This window comes from Dromiciops gliroides, chromosome 1 (assembly GCF_019393635.1).
Source record: "Dromiciops gliroides isolate mDroGli1 chromosome 1, mDroGli1.pri, whole genome shotgun sequence".
In the NCBI taxonomy this organism is placed as follows: Eukaryota; Metazoa; Chordata; class Mammalia; order Microbiotheria; family Microbiotheriidae; genus Dromiciops; species Dromiciops gliroides.
Genome location: NC_057861.1, coordinates 248,299,307 through 248,323,162, shown reverse-complemented (window position 1 = coordinate 248,323,162; position 23,856 = coordinate 248,299,307). Strand labels below are relative to the sequence as shown.

Sequence of the window (23,856 nt, the reverse complement as noted above, 5' to 3'; positions counted from 1 at the left end):
GTACAGTGCTGTATCTGGAGTCAAAACCTTAATTCAAACTCTCTATCAAACAGTGTGTGTCTGTGCTAGTCACATAAAATTTTTGTACCTCAGTTTCCTCATCTTTTGAATGAGAGAATTGGACTGGGTGGCTTTCCATATTCTTTCCAGGTCTAAATCTATAGTCCTGTAAGAAGCACTTGCACAATTGGGAATCTGGAAGCTTTGTTGTGCCTTCAGAAGAGGAACAGGTTCTGGGGCAAAGATAATGAGTTCAATTTGGGATATGATGACTTTGAGATGCCCATGTGCCATTCAATATCAAGAATCTAATAGGGAGTTGGAAATGTGGGCTGCAGGTTGAGAAAGGGGTAGTTATATAGATTTGGGAGCCATCTGCATTGATGATGATTAAATTCATGAAGCTAATGATATCACCAAGTGAGAGAGTGTAGACAAAGAATAGATGACCCAGGTCAAAGCCTTGGGGAAAAGGCACAGAGGCTTGATGAAGATGAAGAAACAGTTAAAGAGACTGAAAAGGATTAGTCAGATAGGTAGAGTCATCAATATAGGACAGTGCCATGAATACTCAGAGAGGAGAGGACATCTAGAATAAATTGCTTAGTAGAGTACGTGTAAAATAAATACTAGATAATTTTGATGAGGAAGGCATTAGGAACTGTAGCAATCAGGAAATATTTCATGAAGAAGGTCCCACTTGAGCAGAGTATTAATGCAGTCTAGAGATTCTAAGATGTAGAGATGAGGAGGGAGCATATTTTAGACATGGGGGCCAAGCTGGGTGAAGGCACAGAAATGGGAGATGGGATGTCTTGTATGAGGAACAATGAGGAGAACAGTTGGGCTGGGCTGCTGAATGAAGAAGGGGAAATATTTGCAACAAGGGTAGAAAGGTAGGTTCAAGGACAAGTATGAAGGGTTTTAAATGTCAAATAGTGGAGTTTATAGTTTAACCAAGAGGCAATAGTGAGGTGTTGTTTGATCCAGCAATATCACTGCTAGGTTTATATCCCCAAGACATCCCCCAAAAGAGAAAAAGACCTATATGTACAAAAATATTTATAGCAGCTCTTTTTGTGGAAATCTAAGGAATGCCTGTCAATTGGAAAATGGCTAAACAAACTGTGGTATATGATGGTGATGGAATACTATTATGCTATAAGAAATGATAAGCAGGATGATTTCAGAAAGGCCTGGAAAGACATGTATGAACTGATGTATAGTGAAGTGAGCAGAATCAAGAGAATATTGTGCACAGAAACAGCAATATTGTTTGATGAAAAACTGTGAATGACTTGACTATTCTCAACAATACAATTTATCCAAGCACAATCCCAAAGGACTATTGAAACATACTATCCACCTCCAAAGAAAGAACTGATATTGATGGAACAGACTGAAGCATGCTATTTTCTTTCTTTCATTTTTTTCTTTTATTCAAGTTTTATTGTACAAAATGATTAATATGGTAATGTTTTACATAATCATACATGTATAACCCTGAGGTGGCAAGCAATAAGATATGGGCTAAGGAGGGACAAAAATTGGAACCCAAAAGTATAAATAAAACTGTTTATTACTTTAAAAAAAAAAGAAGGAAAATGATGTGTTCAGACCTTCCCTTTAAGAAAATCACTTTGATAGATGGATGAAAGTGGAGGCAGTAAGATGATTGCATGAAAAGTGTTTTACAAACTTAAAGTAAGTTTGCTTCGCAAATTAAAAACAACTATGTCTACGATTATCATTGATTCAACACATTTTCATATGGCCACCTATTTTTAGTGTATAACACATATAAACCACTATAGTAGATTAAGTGAATCTGTTTCATATCTTCTTTTAAAAAAATCTACTTGATTTCAGGGAATTGAGGAGGGGACACAACAATAATAGCAACAAAAGGTCTGAATTAACTCAGGCTGAAAAGTGTAAATATATACCCAAATACAAATTCTTTGGAAATTACTCTCCACCCTTTCCTGGAATAAGAAGAAAAAAATCATGATACATCTTTGAGGCTATGGAGAGCTAGCAAGAGTTTGCAATCAATCTATTGTCAGAGGTATGACAACAGTCTGAATCGGTTTCTAAAATCTGGTATTTGCAAAGTTGCTCTGTGCTTCTGTTGAACAGTCACTCAAGGTAATGATGTCATTGTTAACTACTTGGGGTGTGCCCATGAGAGCAAGACTTTAGCTTCACGGTCATTAAAAAAAAAAGCACAAAAGGAAAAAAGACACAGCAGAAAGATATCAAACCATGCCTTATACTAATGGCCCAATGCCATAATTATTTACAAGTAAAATATTGATTCTAGTTTATGAAATGTGCCAAGAAAGCAGAGTATGGGACTGTAACATGAAATGAATAACGTATCCAGTAGTAGATTATTTTAATTTCAAAATTTAACATACTCATTGCTAACAGCGAAGCTAGGTGGGGCAATGGATAGAGTGCCAGGCTTGGAGTCAGGAAGACTCATCTTCCTGAGTTCAAATCCAGCCTCTGACACTAACTATGTGACCCTGGGCAAGTCACTTAACCCTATTTTCCTCAGTTCCTCATCTATAAAAATGAATTGGAGAAGGAAATAGCAATTTACTTCAATATCTTTGCCAAGAAAACCCCATGTGGGGTCAAGAAGAATCAGCCAGACTCAACAACAATAACAAACATTGCTAACAGATATTGGTTAAGAATATGTCAATTTCTGTTGAAATGAAATGTTTACCAATGCTGGCCACCATTCCAGACTTACAATTGTATTTTTTTTTACCCAAATAGGTTTCTTCCTCTACCCTTAAGTTAGAGTCAAACCAAAAAAATGGAATAGCAAGTCTCTGCCTTAGTAGTATGACTTAGGCCACTGTTTACAGTTTCAGAAGAGAAGTAGACTGGCCAGTACATTTCAGGACTTGAAAATTTGACTCTTCTCCTCTCCCCTCCGCCCCCCCCCCCATCTTCCCACCCTGTCTCAGAGCCAGCCTTGACGTAAACCCCACTGCTTCTTCCTTTTTTCAGTTTCAAATGACAATCAATTTGGTGCTGCTGTGTTCTCTTCCTTTAATCACTGGATTTGGTAGGAAGAGAGAAAGGAAACTCTCCACCATGAAAACAATTCCGTTCTCAGGAATCTAATATAGATACACTCTGATGTCTCTTTCCATGGACCATAACTGATCATAACTCTAACATGGTACACTTGATTTCCAAGGAAATAATATCACATAGTAAGATGTTTAACATAAGAATATTATGCTGGGTTCTGTGTTAATGCAACTAAATTAAAGAAGTTGTTCCATTTCCCTAGGTTCTAGTTTCCACAGCTGCAAAATGAGGGTTGTTTTGGATCCTGATGAAGCTTTAAAAAAATTAATTTGATTAATCTAATTAAATCTGATTAAGTGGAAAGAGCCCTGGCTTTGGATGCAGAGAGCCCTAAATTCAAATGCTCCTCCCTCCCCCATCACTACCTGTTATTGTTAACAATCAAAACCACTTGGCCTCTAAAATGGAGAGGCTGAATTAGATGCCTCTAAGATTTAAATCTATGACCCTTTGATGCTATTTGCAAAACACTACTAGATACAAAACACTGGAAATACAATGACAAAATAAACAGCCACAGTCCTCTAAGAGCTCCTAGAGAGCAGCATTTTTTTAAAACTTTCTTTGTATACCAAACACTTGTTTATTGACATACAGACCTACACAAATTAACTTTCTACTAAAAACAAAAAAACAAAACAAAACAAAAAGATCAAGGAAGTCAGGAGAACAGCTCTAATACTGGCTCTACTATGAACTGTGACACTTTGGGCAAGCTATTTCTTCATTCTTTGCCTCATTTTTCCCATTTGTAAAATGAAAGGGTTGGTTGAACTCGATTCTCCACTATCCTCGATTTTAAACATTTATTTATGAACTACAGAAATCTCTGGTGTCTTTTTTTTAGTCTTCAAGTTCCAAAAGCATGAACTGCACCCGGAAGCACAAGGTGAAGACAGGTTCCTAGCAGCCAATACCAGAATCAAGTGGTCCACAGCCCGCTGCTAGGACAGAAAGTCCTTTTACCATAGAAAGCTTCTGAACTAAGGCACACCTGGGCGAACTTAAAGGATAGGGAGTTAAACATTGGAAAGAGGAAGGGGGAAGGGGAGGCAAAGAAAAGGGTGGAGCACCGGAAGGTGGTGAGCCAGGTAGCCAGCCTTAGTGACCGCCCCACCTCCACTCGTTTACCACCTAACGATAGTCTTTTCTATCTGTAGATACCTGTGCTAGGGGCTGGGCGCCTTAATAATAGGGGGAACTAGAGTGTGTGTGTGTGTGTGTGTGTGTGTGTGTGTGTGTGTGTGTGTGTGTGTGTGTGTGTGTGTGTGTGTGTGTGTGTGTGTGTGTGTGTGTGTGTGTGTGTGTAAGGTGGGGAAAGTAGGTGGAGCCTCCTCTTCTGAGGGGGAAAAAAAAGACCTTTTTCTTGATAGGTAAGTGACAGCCAAAGGGAGTTCCCAAGTTCCCACCTGTGGCTTTCTGGGTGACAGGAAGAGTTGAGAAAATGCAAAGGAGGGGCCACTCATTGTCTTTCGGAAGCTTGGAGGCCCCACCCCTGGGTCGAAGAGAAAACCCCCTTGGGCAGAAAGGCCGGAGAGGCTAGGAAGCTTAAGAGAAACTAGGAAGAAAAGTTACACCCCCGGTGCTCCTCCTCCAGCTGCAACTGCCACTTCTTCCTCCTCACTGCTCACTCTCACCTGGGCAGCAGCTGGGGCAGCAGCAGCAGCTACACCTGATCCAGCCCAGGCTCCCACCCGCTGCTGTCTGGCTGCCACCGCCCGACCCTAATTTTTCCCACCTGCCTGCCCTTTCAAGCCTGTCCCCTCCGCCTCAGAGTCCTCTTTACCCTTGGATCCTGCCCACGATGACAGCAGACGTACCGGGGCACTCCCGGGTTACCGCCGGCTGCCATCTGCTCCTGCTGACCCTCTTGGTGAGTTTGGCTGCGGATCACCGCGTTCATGGGAGGGTGCAAACACCGTTCCCAGCAAGCTCCTGGGGAACCCTACCAGGGGATAGACGTGCAGGACTGGGGTCGGGGACCCGCGAGGGAACTGGGGAGGAGGGAAACTGAGACTTAGAGAATACGGGAAGAGAGGTGAGCCAGGATAAAAAGAGGAATTAGAACCGGGATTCTGGATCTGAAGACAAACGGGTGTCTTCCTTAGATTTTAATCAGTTTAAGTGGCTGGAGATAAAAGCATCAGACTGCATCCCAAATTGTGGCCTCTAGGTATAGGGTGTGGATGAGCGCGTGTCAGTGTCTAGATGCTGCTAGGGACCTTGGAAGCCATTTGTTGCAGTGTCTTTATACAAATGGGGAAACTGAGAGCCAGAGAGGTGAAATGACTTGCCTAAGGTCATCCAAGTAGTACTTGTCAAGAGTCAAAGATTGAACCCAGGAACTCTAATTCTGGAGAGTTCTGATTCACTGCCCTTTATTGTTTGACTTCCTTTCTCTACTGCTTTGGTACTAAACCGGCCCTTGAGTTGGGGGCAGGGGTGGAGTGTCGGGGCTGCTGCTTGCGGCTTTTGACTGGAATCACAGCATTTGCTGTTGTTGTGCCTCTTCCCGAGAGTGTGGTAGTGGTCCTGCGAGCTGCTCCCTCTGAGTCACAGGTAAAAAAACAAAAACAAAAACAAAACTGTGTATGTTTGGGGTTCGGGGGAAGTAGCTGTGGGGATTTTGATTTTACTCTCGGAAGTGAGGTTACCACACATCTCATCCCCTCAACTTCCACTAGTGATTCTTCTCTCGTGCGGTTTTGGAAAGGGACTGCTAGATATGCTGGAGTGAGCTGATATAAAAGGTGACTTGTAGAGCCTGCGGGGAGAGGAAAGAGACAGGCTGGTAGAATTAATGGGGATTGGCGGACAAACGAGAAGAGAAAAGCTCAGCGGAAAGGTATAGAGTTTGGCAGCGTCCTAGATTTAGTCGCAGGAAATACTTTTTCTGGTGGAGCTTCAGGTTTTCAGGCTAATGTCTTCCTGAAAGGAGAGTGAATCCAGGAGCATTCACAGGTAACTGACCTGTGTGATTTTATCTGGAGAACAGAATTCAGGATCAGGGATTTGCCAATGGGTTTTGGACATGCTGAAAAAAAGGAGCGAAGGACTGATTAAGAAATGAATTTAGACCACCTGAAGAGCTGTGTTTATAATTTTGGAAAAGAGCCAATTATTGAGAGAACCATGTGAGGAATAGGCGTGGGAGTAGCCCTTCAACAGCTGAATTACTCAGCTACTTCTCTAAGTTTTTTTATACAAGTAGATATGGTCTACTTATAACTTTACCAGTTTTTGAATCTTGAAACGAGAATATTTGTGTGACCTGTTAGAGCTTGTTAGTAGCTCTAGAATGGTTAGGAAAAATTACCTAAATAATTTTTTTCTACATGTAACCACTTGTATGGATATATATTTCATCTTTGCAGTAAAGTTTGTATTAACTCTCAATTTGTACACCTTCGAGGGGTTATTATGTGTACAGCAATGTCAGATCTCAACGTTTTTAATATGTTCAGAAAAATGTTACACTTATTGGCGACATGCAATATTTGTCATACTATTATCTTACTCTCCATGTCTTCTCTACATTATGTAATTTAGAAGCATTATCCATGGTTAAAGGTAGTGTATTTAGCATTATATTATATTATGTTTATTATACTTGGCAAATGGAAAGTAGTTCAATTATATGTGAACATTGGGGATTTTCACTCATCCATAAGAATTCAAATAAATATTACCTAAACTTTGGGTTCAATTCAATCTCAATTCAACAAATATGCATTTTGTCCTCTATACAGTAAGCACTGTGCAAGGCAACAGTGATACAATGAAAAAAAATCTCTATGATTCAAAAGGATTTTATCTTCTACTGGATGGATACAAGGATGTAAATAAGAATATAAGGAAGGGGGAGAGAGAATGAAAACTCCAGATATATAGAGGAATTTATATGAAATTAGATTTTAAGTTCACTGTGAGCAAAGCCCAGTGTCTTTTTTTTTCCTTTTTTTTTCTTTTTCTTTCTTTTTTTTCCCTAGTGTCTTGTTAACTTCTTCCTAGAGAAAGCTCAGGAGAATCCTTTTGGTGGCTTCTAGTCTGAACCCTGGATTCCTAAAGCATACATATAATCGAAGACTCAATCACTTGTTGAACATTCAAAACCTGGCCATGGGCCAAGTGTGAATTATTTGTTTTTGTTTTTGTTTTTTGTTTGTTTTTTGCAGGGCAATGGGGGTTAAGTGACTTGCCCAGGGTCACACAGCTAGTTAAGTGTCAAGTGTCTCAGGCCGGATTTGAACTCAGGTACTCCTGAATCCAGGGCCGGTGCTTTATCCACTGCGCCACCTAGCCGCCCCCAAGTGTGAATTATTTGAATAGCTTAGACTGATCTCTTCTCTTCTACCCCTGAATTCTTCCCACATACCTTCCTCCCCTTCTCATCTTTGAGGTTTTGTGGCTTTGACTAGGATGAGTTGAGTTATGACAGGTTTTGTTATTGGAAGAGTAATATGAATAGCAAAGGAATGACCACACCCCGTTCTCCACCTAAGTTTGGTGGTGTTCTCTAATGGGAAAGTAGTGTCCCTTACTTTACTCATGATTTCTGTCAAAGTGTAAACCACTCCAGAATCTCAAGGCAAAATGTAAAGTGACTCCTGACAAAAGGCTAGGGATCTTATAAGCAAAAACCCACAAAAGCAAAACCAAAAAGCACCAAACAAACAACCCTCCTAAAGTTATGTTAATTGTTGTTCAACTTAAATATGTATTTTTTTTTTACCAAGTTACAATATCTATCCACAATGGAGATGATTAGAATCGTAACATTTTAGAGCTAGAAAGAATCTTGGAGATCATGTAGTCCAACTCCTGTATTTTATAGAGGAGAAAACTGAGGCCCAGAGACGTAATGATGCCTTAGGTCACACAGCTAGGTGCTTGAGCTGTTCCTAGGTGCTGTTCTCCTGAGTCCAAATCAAATGCTCCTTCCTTTATTCCCAGGTTGGCTCTGAAAAGAGCTCAATTCTTAATTTTATAAAATAAAATTAATTGCTAATTATATGGTACCTTTCCCAAGGAGTTCAAACTGCTTCAGGAACAGTTACTTTTCAAAATATACCTTTAAACTAAGAGACTATTATTATAATAACTTATTCCTTTTTATGGCTGAGGAAACTAAGTATTAGTAGTACCAAAGATTATGTGCAAGTTTCTTTAAAAAGTGTGCCCAAAAGAGATCCCCTGAGTTTTTGATTCTCAGCCATTCAATGTGTAATTGTTGTTCAGTCATTAAGTTATGTCTCATTCTTCCTGACCCCTGAGACTATACTCTCCAGTTTGGTTTGTTGTTTTTGTTTGCAAAAATACTGAAATGGTTTGCCATTTACTTTTCCAGTGGAGTAAGACAAATAGAAGTTAAATGACTTGTCCAGGGTCACATGGCTATTAAGTGTAACTAAACTTATATAAATGTGAGAGATTATTCTACTTTTTCTAAAATATTTGTGTCCTTCAAAGAAGATGCATGCATGCATAGCCCTGAATAATATAGTATACACTGATGCAGTTACATATTGGATAGTAAACTCTATCATAGATGAGTTATAAGTACTAAAGAGTTGCCTGAGGCCATGAGATGTTAACTAACTGATTTAGGATCACTAAGTTATTTAAATATCAAAATGGAGATTTTAACCCAGGTCATCTTAACTTTGAACCTAATACTTTCTACAGGGGCAGCTGGGTGCCATAGTGGATAGAGTACTGACCCTGGAGTCAGAAGGACATGAGTTCAAATATGACCTCAGACACTAGATACTTACTAGCCATGTGACCCTGGACAAATCATTTAACCCTATTGTTGTAAACATCTGGGGCCATCTCCAGTCATCCTGATATATATCTTGCCACTGGATCCAGATGGCTCCGGAAGAGAGAGTGAAGCTGCACAGTCCTTCCTCACTTAAATCAAATTCAGTACAAGTCATGACATCTGTCATAGTCCTCTTTGAGGATGAAGGACAAACAACAACAACACTTTCTACTAGGTTATAGGACTTCTAAGAAGTAGTACCTATTCTATGGATAATGAATGATTCTCAAACTATTGCCATATTTTGTTTTCTTGTGTTAATGTTGTCGTTTGTACCGAGAGATAGAGATGCTTCACATAATTTAAATTGATAAATGGCTAAATTATGGTAGTGTTAGGACTATGAGATGGCACTTTTAAAAAATCCATAGAACTGCACTTTGCTGAGCTTTTATATAGGGAATTTTATATAGAAAATTGTCCCTTATTTCTATTCTTAACATCAATGATGATACTCAGAGATCTCATTGCTAGGCCTATACCTAAAGGAGGCTAAAGATGAGGGGGAAAAAGGAACCATAGGTGGTGAACTGGATAGAGTACTGGACTTGAAGTCAAGAAGACTCCTGTTCCACTTCACCACACTGCTTGTGTGATCAGATCTAATCCAATCCAAGGATTTATTGAATGTCTTCTGGGGGCAAGGTACTATGCTAGGAGTTGGGGTTGCAAAGACAAGGTGGCAAGCAGTCCTTGAGCTTGTTGCTGTCACAAAACTTTCAAAACAAAGAAAAAGTAAAAAAAAAAATGTTTGTCAGAAAGGGCTGTAAATTTTTAGACAGGACAAAATTCAGTAAATTTCCAAGTATACTTTTTTTTTGGTGGGGCAATGAGGGGTTAAATGACTTGACCAGGGTCACACAGCCAGTAAGTGTCAAGTGTCTGAGGCCGGATTTGAACTTAGGTCCTCTTGACTGCAGGGCCAGTGCTTTATCTGCTGTGCCACCTAGCTGCCCCCTGAGTATACTTTCAGCTTCCAAAGTATTTGAGACATCTCCCCATGTCTATATCCAATATAACATTAGTTCTGATTTTGCGAGGCAGCTCATACAAATTGAGAGATTGAAAGTGACATTGCATGTCTGTATCTGGCTGTTTGTCCTTTATTCTGGAAGAGGACCACGATATGCAATGAACTGGATTTAAGTGATGGAGAGCTCTTCAAGGTCACCAACTTCACTTTCTCCTCCAGAGCCATTTGGAGGCAAGATACATATCAGGATGACTGGAGATGGCAGTTAGGGTTAAGTGACTTGCCTAGAGTCAGACAACTAGTACAAGTATCTGAGAACAAATTTGAACTTGGGTCCTCCTAATTTCAGGGCCACTGCTCTGTCTACTGTACCACCGAACTGCCTGTATCTGTCACTAAGCAGCTGCTAAACCACAGTAGTGTTGGCCACCATCTTTGGCACATTATTTCCTTTGGGGTCGTATTTAGTAAAATTTTTTTTTTAAGTTAACCATGGAAGGATCCCAATTATAAATAAAGAACTGTTGTACAGATTTTTGTTCTTCCACATTCATCCAGTTTTTAAACATTTACCACATTCTACTGTACATTTATTTGTATAACACTTTATGTTTTTGGACATGTTTTCATGATTCTCACTATAACATTCTGAGGTATGCAGGGTAAACACCTCTGCTTTACAAATGAGAATATTGAGAGGCTGTGATCAGCTAGAGGTCAAATTGCTATTAAGAGGAGGAGACCAGAATTTAGGTCTTCCTTTTCCTTCCTGCCATATACTTTTCCAGGTATGTCCCTCCCAAAAACTGTCCTCCCATTTTAGTTTCTTCAAGTGATTGAATTGGGCAGCTAGGTAGTGAAGTGGATAGAGTTCTGGGCCTGAAGTCAGGAAGACTCATCTTCCTGAGTTCAAATCTGGCCTTAAACACTTAACTAGGTGTGTGACCTTGGTCAGGTCACTTAACCCTATTTGTTTTAGTTCATTATCTATAAAATGACCTGGCAAAGGAAATGGTAAACCACTCCAATATGTCTGCCAAGAAAACCCAAATGGGGGTCACAAATAATCAGACACAACTGAACAATAACGAAAGACCTTTCCTTGGATAGATGCAGATAACAGTTAATTTTGATTTTCTTTTTAGGCCTTGAGTTTTTCCTGTGAAGCCTGCAAAAGAGTGACACTTACTGTTCCTTCTAAACTAGAAGCTGATACTTTTGTTGGCAGAGGTAAGAAAATGAAGGAGAAATTTTTCCTGAACCATAATTTGGTATATTTTCTTTATGATGTTTGAAGGCAGGAAAACTGTAATGTGATAGGTCTTTGGAGTTAAGATGGGAAACAGAAACAGATTTAAATGAGTATAATTTTCATAAAATATTTGTGCTTCATAGTTTAAGGATTAATTTTGGGGGTGGTGAGTACTCTTTTAGAAATTTTAGATCTCCTAGGTTTAGCTTCTTTACCACCACCCCTTAACAATTTTAAATGAAGTACAAGTTTCAAGGTACTCGGGGTTTTTTTTTGGAGGGGAAGGCATGATTTGGAATTTGTAATAAAATAGAAATTTAGTAAATTTTATAAATGAGATATGGAAAAATGACTACCTTTCAAAATTTTCATTTTAAAAATGAAAAACATTACTTTTTAAAACTTTTGATTGGCATGGGGGAACACATTTAGTTTAGGTCAGTAACCACAAACTCAAATTACACTTTATGTAACACATTAGATGATTTACTGTAAGACTTCACTGGATTTAGGGGTCAGAAGACCTGAATTTGAGTCCTGGCTCAGGTTTTTATTAGCTATGTGACTTTGGACAAGTCACTTAAAATTTTAAAACCTCAATTTTCTCATCTGTAAAATGTATGATCATATTATTTGTACATACTGCCTTGCCAAGGAGTGTTTTATAATTCAAGGGCAGTGCAATGTGAGGGGTTTTTGTTCCTTGTGGTTTTTTGTTTGTTTGTTTTTGTTTTTTTGAGAAGGAAGATAGGATTTAATTCTGACCTGTGATTTTTATCAGTACAGGGAACTCTCAATTTGGAAACTCCCTTTACTAAATATAGATAAGCAACTGTTCTCTAACACATTTTTAGTTGTCTGGGACAGCAAGAAGTTAAGGACTCATCTGGAGGGTCACAGGGCTGGTTTAAGTCATAACTGAGTCTTGCATCCTGGTTGTCTGGTCTTAGAGGCCAGCACTACATGCACCCGGGCTATTTATTTATTTATTTGACATTTTTTTTGTTGTAGATATGGTTTTATGGCATTGTAAGAAAAATTTGAGTTTAAATATGTTGTCCTAGGAAAAAAATTCACTTCACTAAAAGGCTATTAAGTATTACTTCATTATTTTTTTCTATTCCAAAGAACACTTGGTGCTTAATACTTCACCTAGACTATACTATAAGAGTTCATCTACATTTCTTTTTTTTGGCATTATTGACACAAATGAATAAAAAATTTGTGAAGTGTTTTCTATATACAAAGTACTGTTATCACTGGGTATATAAATAGAAAAGCTAGACATGAGGACAGTTTTTTTTTTTTTAAGATCCTTATGGGCTTCAAGGCCTTAGGCTATTGTTTCCCTGCTATATTAGAAATCCCCAGTGAATAACCCGAAGTGCTAAGTCTCTTCTGGGGAGCCCCCACAACATTTTGGATCTTTTTGAAGGTTTGTTTTTTTCCTTTAAGCTAACCTGCTTGTCTTAATGAGATGAGTTTAGATATTTAGATTGATCTATATGCTGCAGGGTTCCTGAGGAGATTTTGTTTATGTGTTTCACAGACCCTTTGGCAATTCCCTCCCTCCCTCCCCCTCCCCCCCAAATGCAGGTAGAGTTAACTATGTATTATAGGAATTCGGGGGATTCCTCAGAACTGAACTAAAAACAAACAAAAAAAACACTGAACTCAGCCTGCACACATGGGTCTAGCTAGAACAGAGGGGCTGCTCATATAGAAAAGTCAAAACTATATCCTTTCCCTTCTACCTCTAGCCCTTTGGAGTAGGGCTGTGTTTTTACGTAAGAGTCAAGACAAAGCAGATAAGCTTCTCTCCTAATGGTGAGGGTTAACTTTTAGTGAACCCAGGTCTCTTCTCCCCATTGGGTATACTCTGTTGGAACCAGACTTGTCCTCTGAGCAGAGAAGTTTGATTTTCCCTTTTTCCTTCTTTCTTTACTGTCATTGCATCAGGAGACCTTTGCAAGGCTGAAAATAGGCCTTAACCTATTCGATATGACTAATCTTTGGAATTAAGAGTAGGAACCAGAGGGGCAGCTAGGTGGTGCAGTGGATAGAGCACTGGCCCTGGAGTCAGGAGTACCTGAGTTCAAATCTGGCCTCAGACACTTAACACTTACTAGCTGTGTGACCCTGGGCAAGTCACTTAACCCCAATTGCCTCACTAAAAAAAAAATTTTTAAAAAGAAGATGAACTTTTTGTCAATAATAACCATTGAAAGTAACAAAAATACAAATTAGCCCTAAATCTCATCTTCTATGTTTGCAGTTAAAGTGTCACAGTGATAGATTATGGAGTAGAGAGTACCAAGAATCATTGTTATTAGAGTAGCTACTGACATTGTTAACTGTTGTGGTACTCTAAGCATAGGATATTTGTTCTGTGACCGGCGAGTTGACATTCTACCAGCAGAACTGAATAACAACTTGTCCCATAAATAAATATATGAAAAAATATGCCAGTATAAATAAAATCAGAAAGAAGTAAATGGGACTTCTATGGATAGACACAATGTGGGAAGTAAATAGATTTAGTCAAAAGTTGCTAACAGGCAACAAAAAGAATCATTTTATGTGACATTTGGTCATCTTACTTCAGGCTACTCATAAGTAAGCAGACCACCATGAAGATAATTATAACTTAAAGACCAACATCTACTGAAAATAATGGAGAGAAAGGTAGTTTCTATGAAGAATTTGACATTACCCTCCACTATGTCAAAACTTGCATTTATGTACATGATTTTATTGTGAAGTCAGGGCACTGAGCAGGACTGTGAAATCTATGTTGGAGGTAAATCAAGAATGTAGTGAGAGGAAGGGTTAACAAGATCCAAGCTCCAGGGAGCTGTGGGGCTTCCCAGAAGAGACTTCGCACTTGGGGTTTTAAAAGAATTTGAATATTGCTTTGAATTTTTCCTCTATGAAGAATTTATAGAAATATGGGAAAAATGTTAGTGGTTTTTTTTTTTTTACTAGTAACAATTGAAGGCATACCCACAGCATTGGGATCAAGGATCCTTTGAAGCATTGGTGGAGTATTTTAATTCTACATTGAGATCAGAGGTCTCATTCCACTAATAGCAGAACATCTGATAAATTGCTACCCTGAAACTTGCTTTCCAATGGATAGCCTAGGCTGACTTCTGACCAGACAGGAAAAAAAAAGACTTTTTTTTGTTGTTGGCAGTTTAATAAAGGAAACCTTGGGGAAAGTGGTACTCTCATCACCATTATCATAGTCATCATTTTCTTAATATTGATTAGTAATTAATATCTTTTGACAATAACACCAACTGCAAAAATAATATGATAGGTGATCCTAATGTTCTCCAAAAGTTTCTCCTCAAGGCCAAGAAGGAAAAAAAAAAACTTTGGGGATACAGGAAAATGTATACTTGCATATGTTTCTTACTTTTCCCATTGCCCCACTGATCTATTTTTTTCCAAAAAACTTCTTGGAAGCATTAGGAGCAGATGTTATGCTAGCTTACATTATTGTAGCTCTTCACAGTTACTGTAGCATATTCTTATATGTTTTCACCTTTGTCCCTTTGATTCTACCTTACAGCTCTGTGCTTTTCCTACTACACCATTCTGCCTGCATTTTGCCACATCTGCATGTATGGCACCAGAGTCCTCAACATTAACTTTGACTCTTCTTCTCCATCTGTTCAGATGCAAAGTTTTATTGATTCTAGCTATGAAGCCCTCTTGCACATTAGTGTTCTCCTTTCTTTTTTCTCATGCCTTTGTTACCACCTGATGGAATTTTGGGAAGAGTCTCCGAAAAGTATTTTGTGCCTTTGTTCTATCAACCTGGGTTCAATGGCAACCTCTGTCACTAACTGGTTGTGTGAACCTGAGCCATTTACATACCCTCCCAGTGCTCTGAGCCGCACTCTAAGACTAGAACTCTAAAGAGGATGCCAACCTGCAAAGGCTGAAAGAGTTTCCTTAGCTGAGTCCCTTGTAATAAAGATATTGTAGATTCAGTCATTAGATGTAGTTAAGAAGAAAAAAGATGGCAAAAGGATCATGAAACGAAGGATGAATATAAGAAATATTATGGAACTATAAGAATAATATCAATAGGGGGAAAGTGCAAAATTTGCTTAAGCTTGCAAAAAGTGCCAAAGTCACCATAAGGTATATCAGGAACAGAAAGAACAATAAGGGACAGATATATTCATTCCTTAGTTGCCTTGTTAACAGAGAGAAAGAACTATACAACTTGAGCTTAGCTTCCATCTTTTCTATGAAGGAGAATGTTCTTCAAATAACTCATTATGCGATAAAAGCCACATGATTTCTTATAAAAATGTATTTTGCTTTTGTTTGCTTTTTACAAATTATTGCCATTTGTCTCTCCTGCAGTTAATCTACATGAGTGCCTTCCATCTGCAAACAAAATACATTCAAGTGATCCTCACTTCAGAATTTTCAAAGATGGTTCAGTGTATACAACCAATGCTGTTGTGTTGTCTCCAGAGAAGAGAATTTTTACTATTCTACTTTCCAACACACAGAAAAGAGAAGAGAAGCATATAGTTGTCCAACTAGAATACCAAAAGAAGGTATAAACAAATGTATCAATATTTTCTTAATATGTATTATTTTCTTTTTTATGATTGTTGTCTCTTTATTGGTGAATTATACCTGTTGTCTACCTGTGAATGTTGTTGACTTTTGGCCAGATTTTTCCAGTTTCCATCTTTTCATTTCTCCTGTTTCACCAGTCTTGCATCTCATTCTTGGTTCTTATGAAACAAGTTGCTTAAAGAGAGTCTAATGTTTGGGAAAATAGCTGTTGATTTCACATGTGCCTTTTCTTTGTTTTCTAAATCCAGGTACTGAAGAAAAGACATTTGAAAGAAACAGTCCTTAAACGTGCTAAGAGAAGATGGGCTCCTATCCCTTGTTCATTGCAAGAGAACTCTTTAGGTCCTTTCCCCATGCTTCTTCAACAGGTAATTACATTTTTACTTAATTCTACAATTCTTCATATCCCTTCAACTTGGACACTGACTTTTCAATCACTTAAAAATATCATAGCTGCCCTATTCATAATATGTGGTGTGTGTTTATGGACCCATGTATTTATGCACACGTGACATAGATATTTTTGGATTTGCTTTTTGGCAAAGCTTTTTGCCACCTTTCATAACATAGTAAAAGCTTGATTGTCTGGTACCTGAAACTTCATAGTATGACAGTGACTCCCTGAAATCAACAAGAAGCCTCAGAGAATGGACACTGTCAAGAATAATAAAATGCAAAATTTAAATTGTATATATTTTGATTGTTTATTAGAGAAAGGGAGTGCTGTTATTGACTGGCAGTGAATATAAAAGTTAAATCCTGTGTTGTAACAGAAGAGCAGAAAAGAATTTTTCAAAAGGAGAGAACACAATAGAGAACAAAAGAAGGGTGGAAATTAGGTGAGGGTAACTTGGGATCTTGGTGTAAGAGAATGAGATGGAGAAATAGTGTGAATAGGAAGGGAGCATAGATGTGTATTAAGAGAAGTATAAAAATTTATGCAAAGGCTAAGCAAAAGCTCTTATGCAAAATCCTACTTGGTTTAATAAACTTTGAAACCATTACGACATTTAGGTAGTGATGTGGTAAGGTATAATGTGTTCCTTTGTGGGCATATATACTGGCAAGCTAAGACATGATATCACAGTGTGTGTACACATACATAGATACATATATAATATGTATTATGTACACATGCATAACCATATTCACAAATATAGTTTGTGCATGTATATATGTACATGTACATATGTACATGTACACAAGCCTAGTATGGCTGTAGCCTACAAATCACTAGAAAGTCCCATTTTAATATGGGAATTCTCTCATCAAAAAGTGTTGCTATCTTTGAATAAATGCCAGTTGGAAAAGCAAAAGATTTTTAAAAACAAAGGAATTTGGGTTTGAATTATATGTATTTTCTGAAAGGTAATTATAGAATGTCCAAGTTAGACATAGTATTGGAAGGCAGTAGTATATAAACTCCTTGAGGGGAGAGACTCATTTTTGTCTTTGTTTCACAGCACCTAGTATAGTTCTTTGCACCCAGTAGGCATTTTGAAAATAGATGTTCCAGTGTTTTAAAGTATGATCCCACATAGTCTGGGGAACCTAAATATGCAGAAAGGTTTTGTGGCTCTTTTATAGAACTTTGTTCAGGGATACCCTATGTTTAGAAACATTTTATAGTGTTGCCGAAACTAGTCTATTTTGATGATACTTACCCTTGATGGTTCCAGTGAATAAAATGCCCCCGGGTTTAAAAAGATTAAAGACAGATTGACTGCCATTACCTGTCTTAATGCTATGTATGGGTTCCCATAAAATATAACCTTTAATGATGGGAAAATGTAATCATCCTAGAGGTTTCTAAGATACTACACACTTACCTAAATAGGAAAAGGTTTGCCTTTTTTTTTTTCTGATTTGTTTCATAATATTTTATGTATCTTCAGTGACTGAAGGATCACCTCAACAGTATACGGTAACCTGAAGAGGCACTCATTGTTAGATAGTTGTAGGATTCTCTTCTTTCACCCCTCTTCCAGTGATCAGAGTCAATTTCTGGAAATATTTGAAGTATCTTATTGAAATAAGAATATTATATTATGTTTGAAATCTTTGGATAAATGACATCAAGAATATGCAGTATTGTTACAAAAGAGATTTTGTGAGATGACATCATGCTGATGTCACAAAAGACTTTTCATCTTGTTCTTATCTAAACAATACAAATTTTAATATTACCTGTGCCCACTGTGTTCTGAGTACCATATTAGATGTTAGAGATAGAAATACAAAATGAAACTGTCTCTACTTTCAAGGAGTTTACATTTTATGTTGTAAGGATCAAATCAGTTAGTTTATGTAAAGTGTTCCACCAACCTTAATGTTCTAGGTAAATTATTATTTCTTTGGAATTATTTTCTTGTGTCACTTAGTAAAAACATTGCCAAATGTTTATGTTTACAACATAGTACAATATCTGATATTGATGATTTTCTAATAATTTAGCAGCCAGTGGTCTTTTGCAATGATATGATAATTATAATCTGACTGATAAGATGTAACAGACATATGTTGTGATATCATTCAAGTCATTTTCCAAGGCATCAGTGAAGCAGGATACAAACTGATACTTGAGTGCTGTGGCATTAACTCATCCATAAATCACTTCACTGCCATCCTATTTAAAATATTTTTCTTGTGGATACAACTGGCTCCCTGTACTAGTCTTTCACCTGACTTCATGTTTTCATACAACCATTATTGGAAGGAAAGTATGTAATGCATTTTAGAAATTATCTATTAAAAAGTTTGAAGTGAAAAATTTTACTAGAGCTTAACTACAGGTATCTGGAATCTTAATTGTATAAACATTCTGGACAAACAGGTGTTGCTGTACAACTCTTATTTTTCTTATTTGGTAACTGGCTAATCTTTCAGTTTTGTCATTTTAAAACCTATTATCATTTTGTTAATCATCAGTATTACCTTTATGTTATCACTTTATTATATTTCTAATACCTTAGAGATTATTACATGGCATTTTTTCAAGATCCTTTTTTCATCAAATATAATGTGATAACTCACAAGATAATATATTGATCGATAGTATGCTTAGTCCTTTCTCATTTTATCTTGAATTTTTTTATTCTTTTCTTTTAGGTCCAGTCTGACTCAGCACAGAATTACACAGTCTATTATTCAATCAGAGGGCCTGGAGTTGATCAAGAACCTCTAAATTTGTTTTACATAGAGAGAGATACTGGGAACCTCTTTGTTACTCGCCCTGTAGATCGTGAGAAATGTGCATCTTATGGGGTACATGTTAAAATTGTTAATTTTATGTCTAATTATAGTATTTCTACTTTCCTGGGTAGACCATCTCTTTTTTCCTTTGGCTTGATGAAAAGACAAACTTTTCAACCTTTACAGCCCTCCAAAAGTAGAATGGGCTACCTTGTGATGTGGTGTGACCTTCCTAATTGGAGGACTTCAAAAAAAGACTGGATAACCACTTTGGGGGCATCTTTCAGCTTTCTATTCCTCTTCTTTCAGTCTATGTAAAATGCAGTTTTGACTTGACGGAATTAAAAAACAACAACAACCCACAATCCAGCTGCTTATCTAAATTCTTTTAACTGAGATATCCAAAGCTAACTTAAGATTATGTTTTTGTTGTAGCCATTTTGAAGATAACTTTAAAATACCCAAACAAGTTTTAATTTATTCATTGTTTCCCAGAACTACTATTTTTCTTTTGATTACATTTCTAATTTGTTTTTACTTTTGTATTATCTCACATTTTCATGGACTTTTCAATGAAAAAGAGCCCCTTATTTTATATTCAAATTTCTTGAATATATATTTCTTTTCTCTCTTTTTTCTCTTAACTAAAACAAAGCATGCTATATAATTTGTTTTCTCTATTTTATAGATTCTGACCATTTTTATGCATAATGATATAGTTTCATAATTTCTATATGTCATATACATTGTAAATACTAAGTAAATGTGTGTTGAATATAACACTAAATATTTTACCATTACAAAAACTCATACATTTTAATGGTGTAGTTCTTTCTGACTATGATTTCTATAATCTCTAAAACTAGAATCATTAGGTTTTGTTATATTTTATATTAATGAACTAAAGATATGGTTTATTTCTCTTTTTTCTTTAAAAATAGTTAATTGCCTATGCATCAACTCCAGATGGTTATTCTGTAGACCTTCCACTACCCCTTGAAATCAGAGTTGAGGATGAAAATGACAACTACCCAATTTTCACTGAAAACCCTTATCAATTTGAAGTTTTTGAAAATTGTGGGGTTGGTAAGTGCATGTTTTAACATTGAAATGTTTAACATTAAGTTGGAATGTATTTCAATAACAAGTATTATTCTAAGTATAAGGAAATACACTTAGGAGAAAATACATATTTTGTACAGTGGTGATTCTGTGGTCTGAGACTCAAGAAAGGGCTCTTTGACTAATCAAAATGTCTACCTAATGAGTTGTAGTAAGATCAGTGAACAAATATTGGGCACTTCAGAAGTTTACCAGACATGACATTAACTTTTTTCTTTAAATTTTCTTTTGGTCTATAGCTGGAATTGTGTTCTTTTCTTGTTACTATTACTTAATAAAGATGTAATTGAACTAGAACTATCTAGAGAACATCAAGTAAACTGATGAAGGGAAATAGATGCTTATGAGTGATATTGTCCCCAACTAGCATTATTTGGTTTGGAAAGACAAATGCTGAAGGACAGGGATATCAGCAAAATTATAATGTTATTAAGTATGCATATATTTACCAAATACTGAAATAGCAGTAGGAGGTAACCCCTGAAGCTTGAAAGTGCTTAGAGAAAAAAAAAAAAGGAAGGATTTTTTTTTTACCTGACATCAGTAAACTTACAGAAATCAAAACTCTAAAAAATAGCATTAGTTTAAAAGTATAATAGGTTTCTTAAACTCAATTTAGTATTGAATATGTTACATTCAGTACAGGGCTAGATTCTTCTTTTTTTCCCTTTTTTATTTAGAATTTTATTTTCCCAAATTATATGTAAAAACAAATTTTAACATTGATTTTTAAAACTTTGTGATCCACATTCTCCTCCTCCCTCCCTCTCCATCCCCCCCTTAAGAATTCCAGCAATTCAATATAGGTTATGCATGTGTAGTCATGTAAAATATTTCCTCATTAGTCAGGTTGTAAAAGAAAACAAAAAAAAATAACTTTAGAAAAAGGAACTAATAAAAAAATTATTTTTGATCTGTATTCAGATACCATCAGTTCTTTCTCTGTAGATAGATTGAATTTTTCATGTCCTTCAGAGTTGTCTTGGATCATTGCATTGCTAAAAACAACAGTCATTTATAGCAGACCATCTTACAATACTTCTGTTATTTTGTATACAGTACATTTCACTTTGCATCAGCTCATCTATGTCTTTCCAGGTTTTTCTGATAGCATCCTGATCATCATTTCTTATAGCACAACAGTGTTCCACCATAATCTCATCCCACAATTTGTCCAGCTATTCCTCAGTTGATGGGCATCTTCCTAATTTAGAATTCAACTTTTTATTATCTCCTTTCGGATATCAACCTAATAGTGGTATTAGTGGGTTGAAGAGTATGCATGGTTCTATAGCCCTCTAGCCATAGTTCCAAATTGCGCTACAGAATGTTTGAATCAGTTTACAACTTTACCAAAAGTGTATTAATGTCTCATTTTCCCCATATCCCCTACAACATTTGTTATTTTCCTCTGCTGTCCTATTATCGATCCAATAGGTATGAAATAGTACCCAGAATTGTTTTGCCCTGAATCTCTCCAATCAATAGTGAGTTAGAGCATTTCAAAAAATATGACTATATGTGGCTTTGATTATATAACAATGCTAGATTCTCTGAGGGATACAGAAGTAGAATTTGATAACTTGTAAGTGTTTATTCATTGTATGAATGAAAAGGCATTAAGTGCTATGTGCTGAACACTCTTCAGTTCTGTAAATATAAATACAAAATTGTGATAGTTCTTACCCTCAGTAGTTTCCATCCTAATTAGGAAAACAGCATGCTTGAACAACTTTACCAAGAAAAGTGCCCTGTAAACCCTAAGTACTGCATCTCAATGTAAATGATGATTGCTAGTGTTCTTATTATTAATGAACATGAAATAATTTACAAATAGTGCAAGATAATATTCTGTTTGTTATCGCAAATAGTGATTATAGAATATAAGCACAATAAGAGTTCAGGGAAAGGAGAAAGCTTATTAGTGAGCTAGAATGGTCCAAGAAGACAATAGGAGATAGAGTTTGACTTTGGCCTTGAAGAATTGGTAACATCTTGAAAGGAATTCCCTGGGGGAAAGGCATTCCAGGTGAAGGGAAATAACACGAGCAAAATCATGGAGATATGAATAAATATAGAATATTTATATTAAAAATGACTGTAATTTAATACTTTCATTTCACAGTGAAAGATTTCCTGGGAAATAAGGTTGGACTGGAAGGTTAGAGCCAGGTTTTAGGAGGCCTTAAAAAGTCAACAAGAAGGATTTGGGAAATGAAACTAGTAGTAGGAAGCCACTGTAAGTTTTTTGAGGGAAGAGGAGAAGCATTTATCATATGCCAGGCATTATGCTAAGTGCTTTGCAAGTATTATTATTTGATTCTCATGGTGACCCTGTAAAGTAGATGTTGTTATTATCCCTTAAGACAAATAAAGGTTAAGTGACTTGCTAAGAGTCACACAGCTAGTAAGCAACTAAACTCAGATTTGAACTTAAGTCATTCTGACTCTAGGCCCAGAACTCTACCTACTGTTCTACCTACCTGACAAAGCATTTATTCATTCATTCATTCATTCATTCATTCATTTATTCATTCATTCATTTGCTTTTGTTCATTCCTTTATTCGTTTCTTTGTTTATTGTGGGGCAATGAGGGTTAAGTGACTTGCCCAGGGTCACGTTGCTAGACTGACAAAGTTTTTTGAGCAGAGAAATAACATAAAGAAAATACCGTTTAAAGAAATTTTGTCTGACAGTAATCTACGTCCTATGGATTAGAGCAGAGGTCAGCATATAACCTTGGTCCATGGCTGTTTTGTATGTCCCTTAAGCTGATAATGTTTTTATATTTTTAATGATTCCAGGAGCAGAGGAAGGAAATAAAGGATAACAGGTACAAAGCTATTTCAGTAATTTAGGAATGAGAATTGTCAGGGCTGTGAGTAAAAATTGGCAATGAGATTATTAAAGAGAGGATGAATCTGTAAAGCAAGGTTTAACAAGAGTTGGTGGTTGACTGGATATAAGGAGCAAAGTACTAACCATCCACAAGCATTGATTAAACCCTGATTATGTTGGGTGCACTGTTTTGGGTGCTCCAGATATAAAAACAAAGAATGAAATAGTCCCTGCTCTCAAAGAATTTACATTCTGTTGAGGGGAGACAGTATGTGCATGTATAAGTATATACAGAATCAATCAATCAGTAAACATTTATTAGTGCCTACTGTGTGTCAAGCACTATGGTAAGCACTCATTATACAAAAAGAGACAAATGTGAATGTGTGATGTTTAAAATCTAAGTGTGTGGTCACCTTAAATTAGAAGCTTTAGCACCGGTCTTTGGGCATTAAGCATTTATTAAAGCATACCAGGTACTAGTAAAAAGAGAATACATGGAGTTCAGAAAGTTAAGAAAAGGCCTATCTAGCCTAGAGTTCCAGCCTGGTCTGGTTGTTCCTCAAGTCCTCCACTATGAGCCTGCTTCAGTCACATACTGCTCTAGCAAACTGAGTGTGGAAGCTTTTTATAGGTCCAGAGGAGAGGTGGTCCTTACACACTGCTTCTAGCTGATGGGTCAGTGTCATCCAAACCCACTGGCTCACTGGACTTGAGGGTAGTCTTGTGTTGATGTCATAGTCCACAGCCTCTGAGAACACTCCCTTTTGGGAGTCAGCCAGGTGTGGCTTTAATTGAATTACCTTTAAGTAGGTTAATCAGCAAAGTCAATCACTCTCAATCAGTCTCACTTAATTCAATCAGTTCTAAATTAATCTCAGGTGGGGCCTTTGGGTACCTGCCAAATCCCATTATTTTCTCACAAATGAAAC

The 23,856-nt window shown here is 36.9% G+C and overlaps 1 protein-coding gene across 1 annotated transcript in view; it reads left to right on the top strand.

Annotated features, from left to right (window-relative positions):
- The first annotated feature begins 4,918 nt into the window (after nt 1–4,918).
- Nucleotides 4,919–23,856, top strand: part of LOC122734609 (desmocollin-2-like) — a 39,761-nt gene continuing 20,823 nt past the window's right edge. Inside the window, 6 exon segments of the mRNA XM_043975557.1 lie at nt 4,919–4,987; nt 11,057–11,141; nt 15,547–15,746; nt 16,020–16,139; nt 18,880–19,035; nt 19,905–20,049. Of these exon segments, the coding sequence (XP_043831492.1) occupies nt 4,919–4,987; nt 11,057–11,141; nt 15,547–15,746; nt 16,020–16,139; nt 18,880–19,035; nt 19,905–20,049 (775 nt within the window).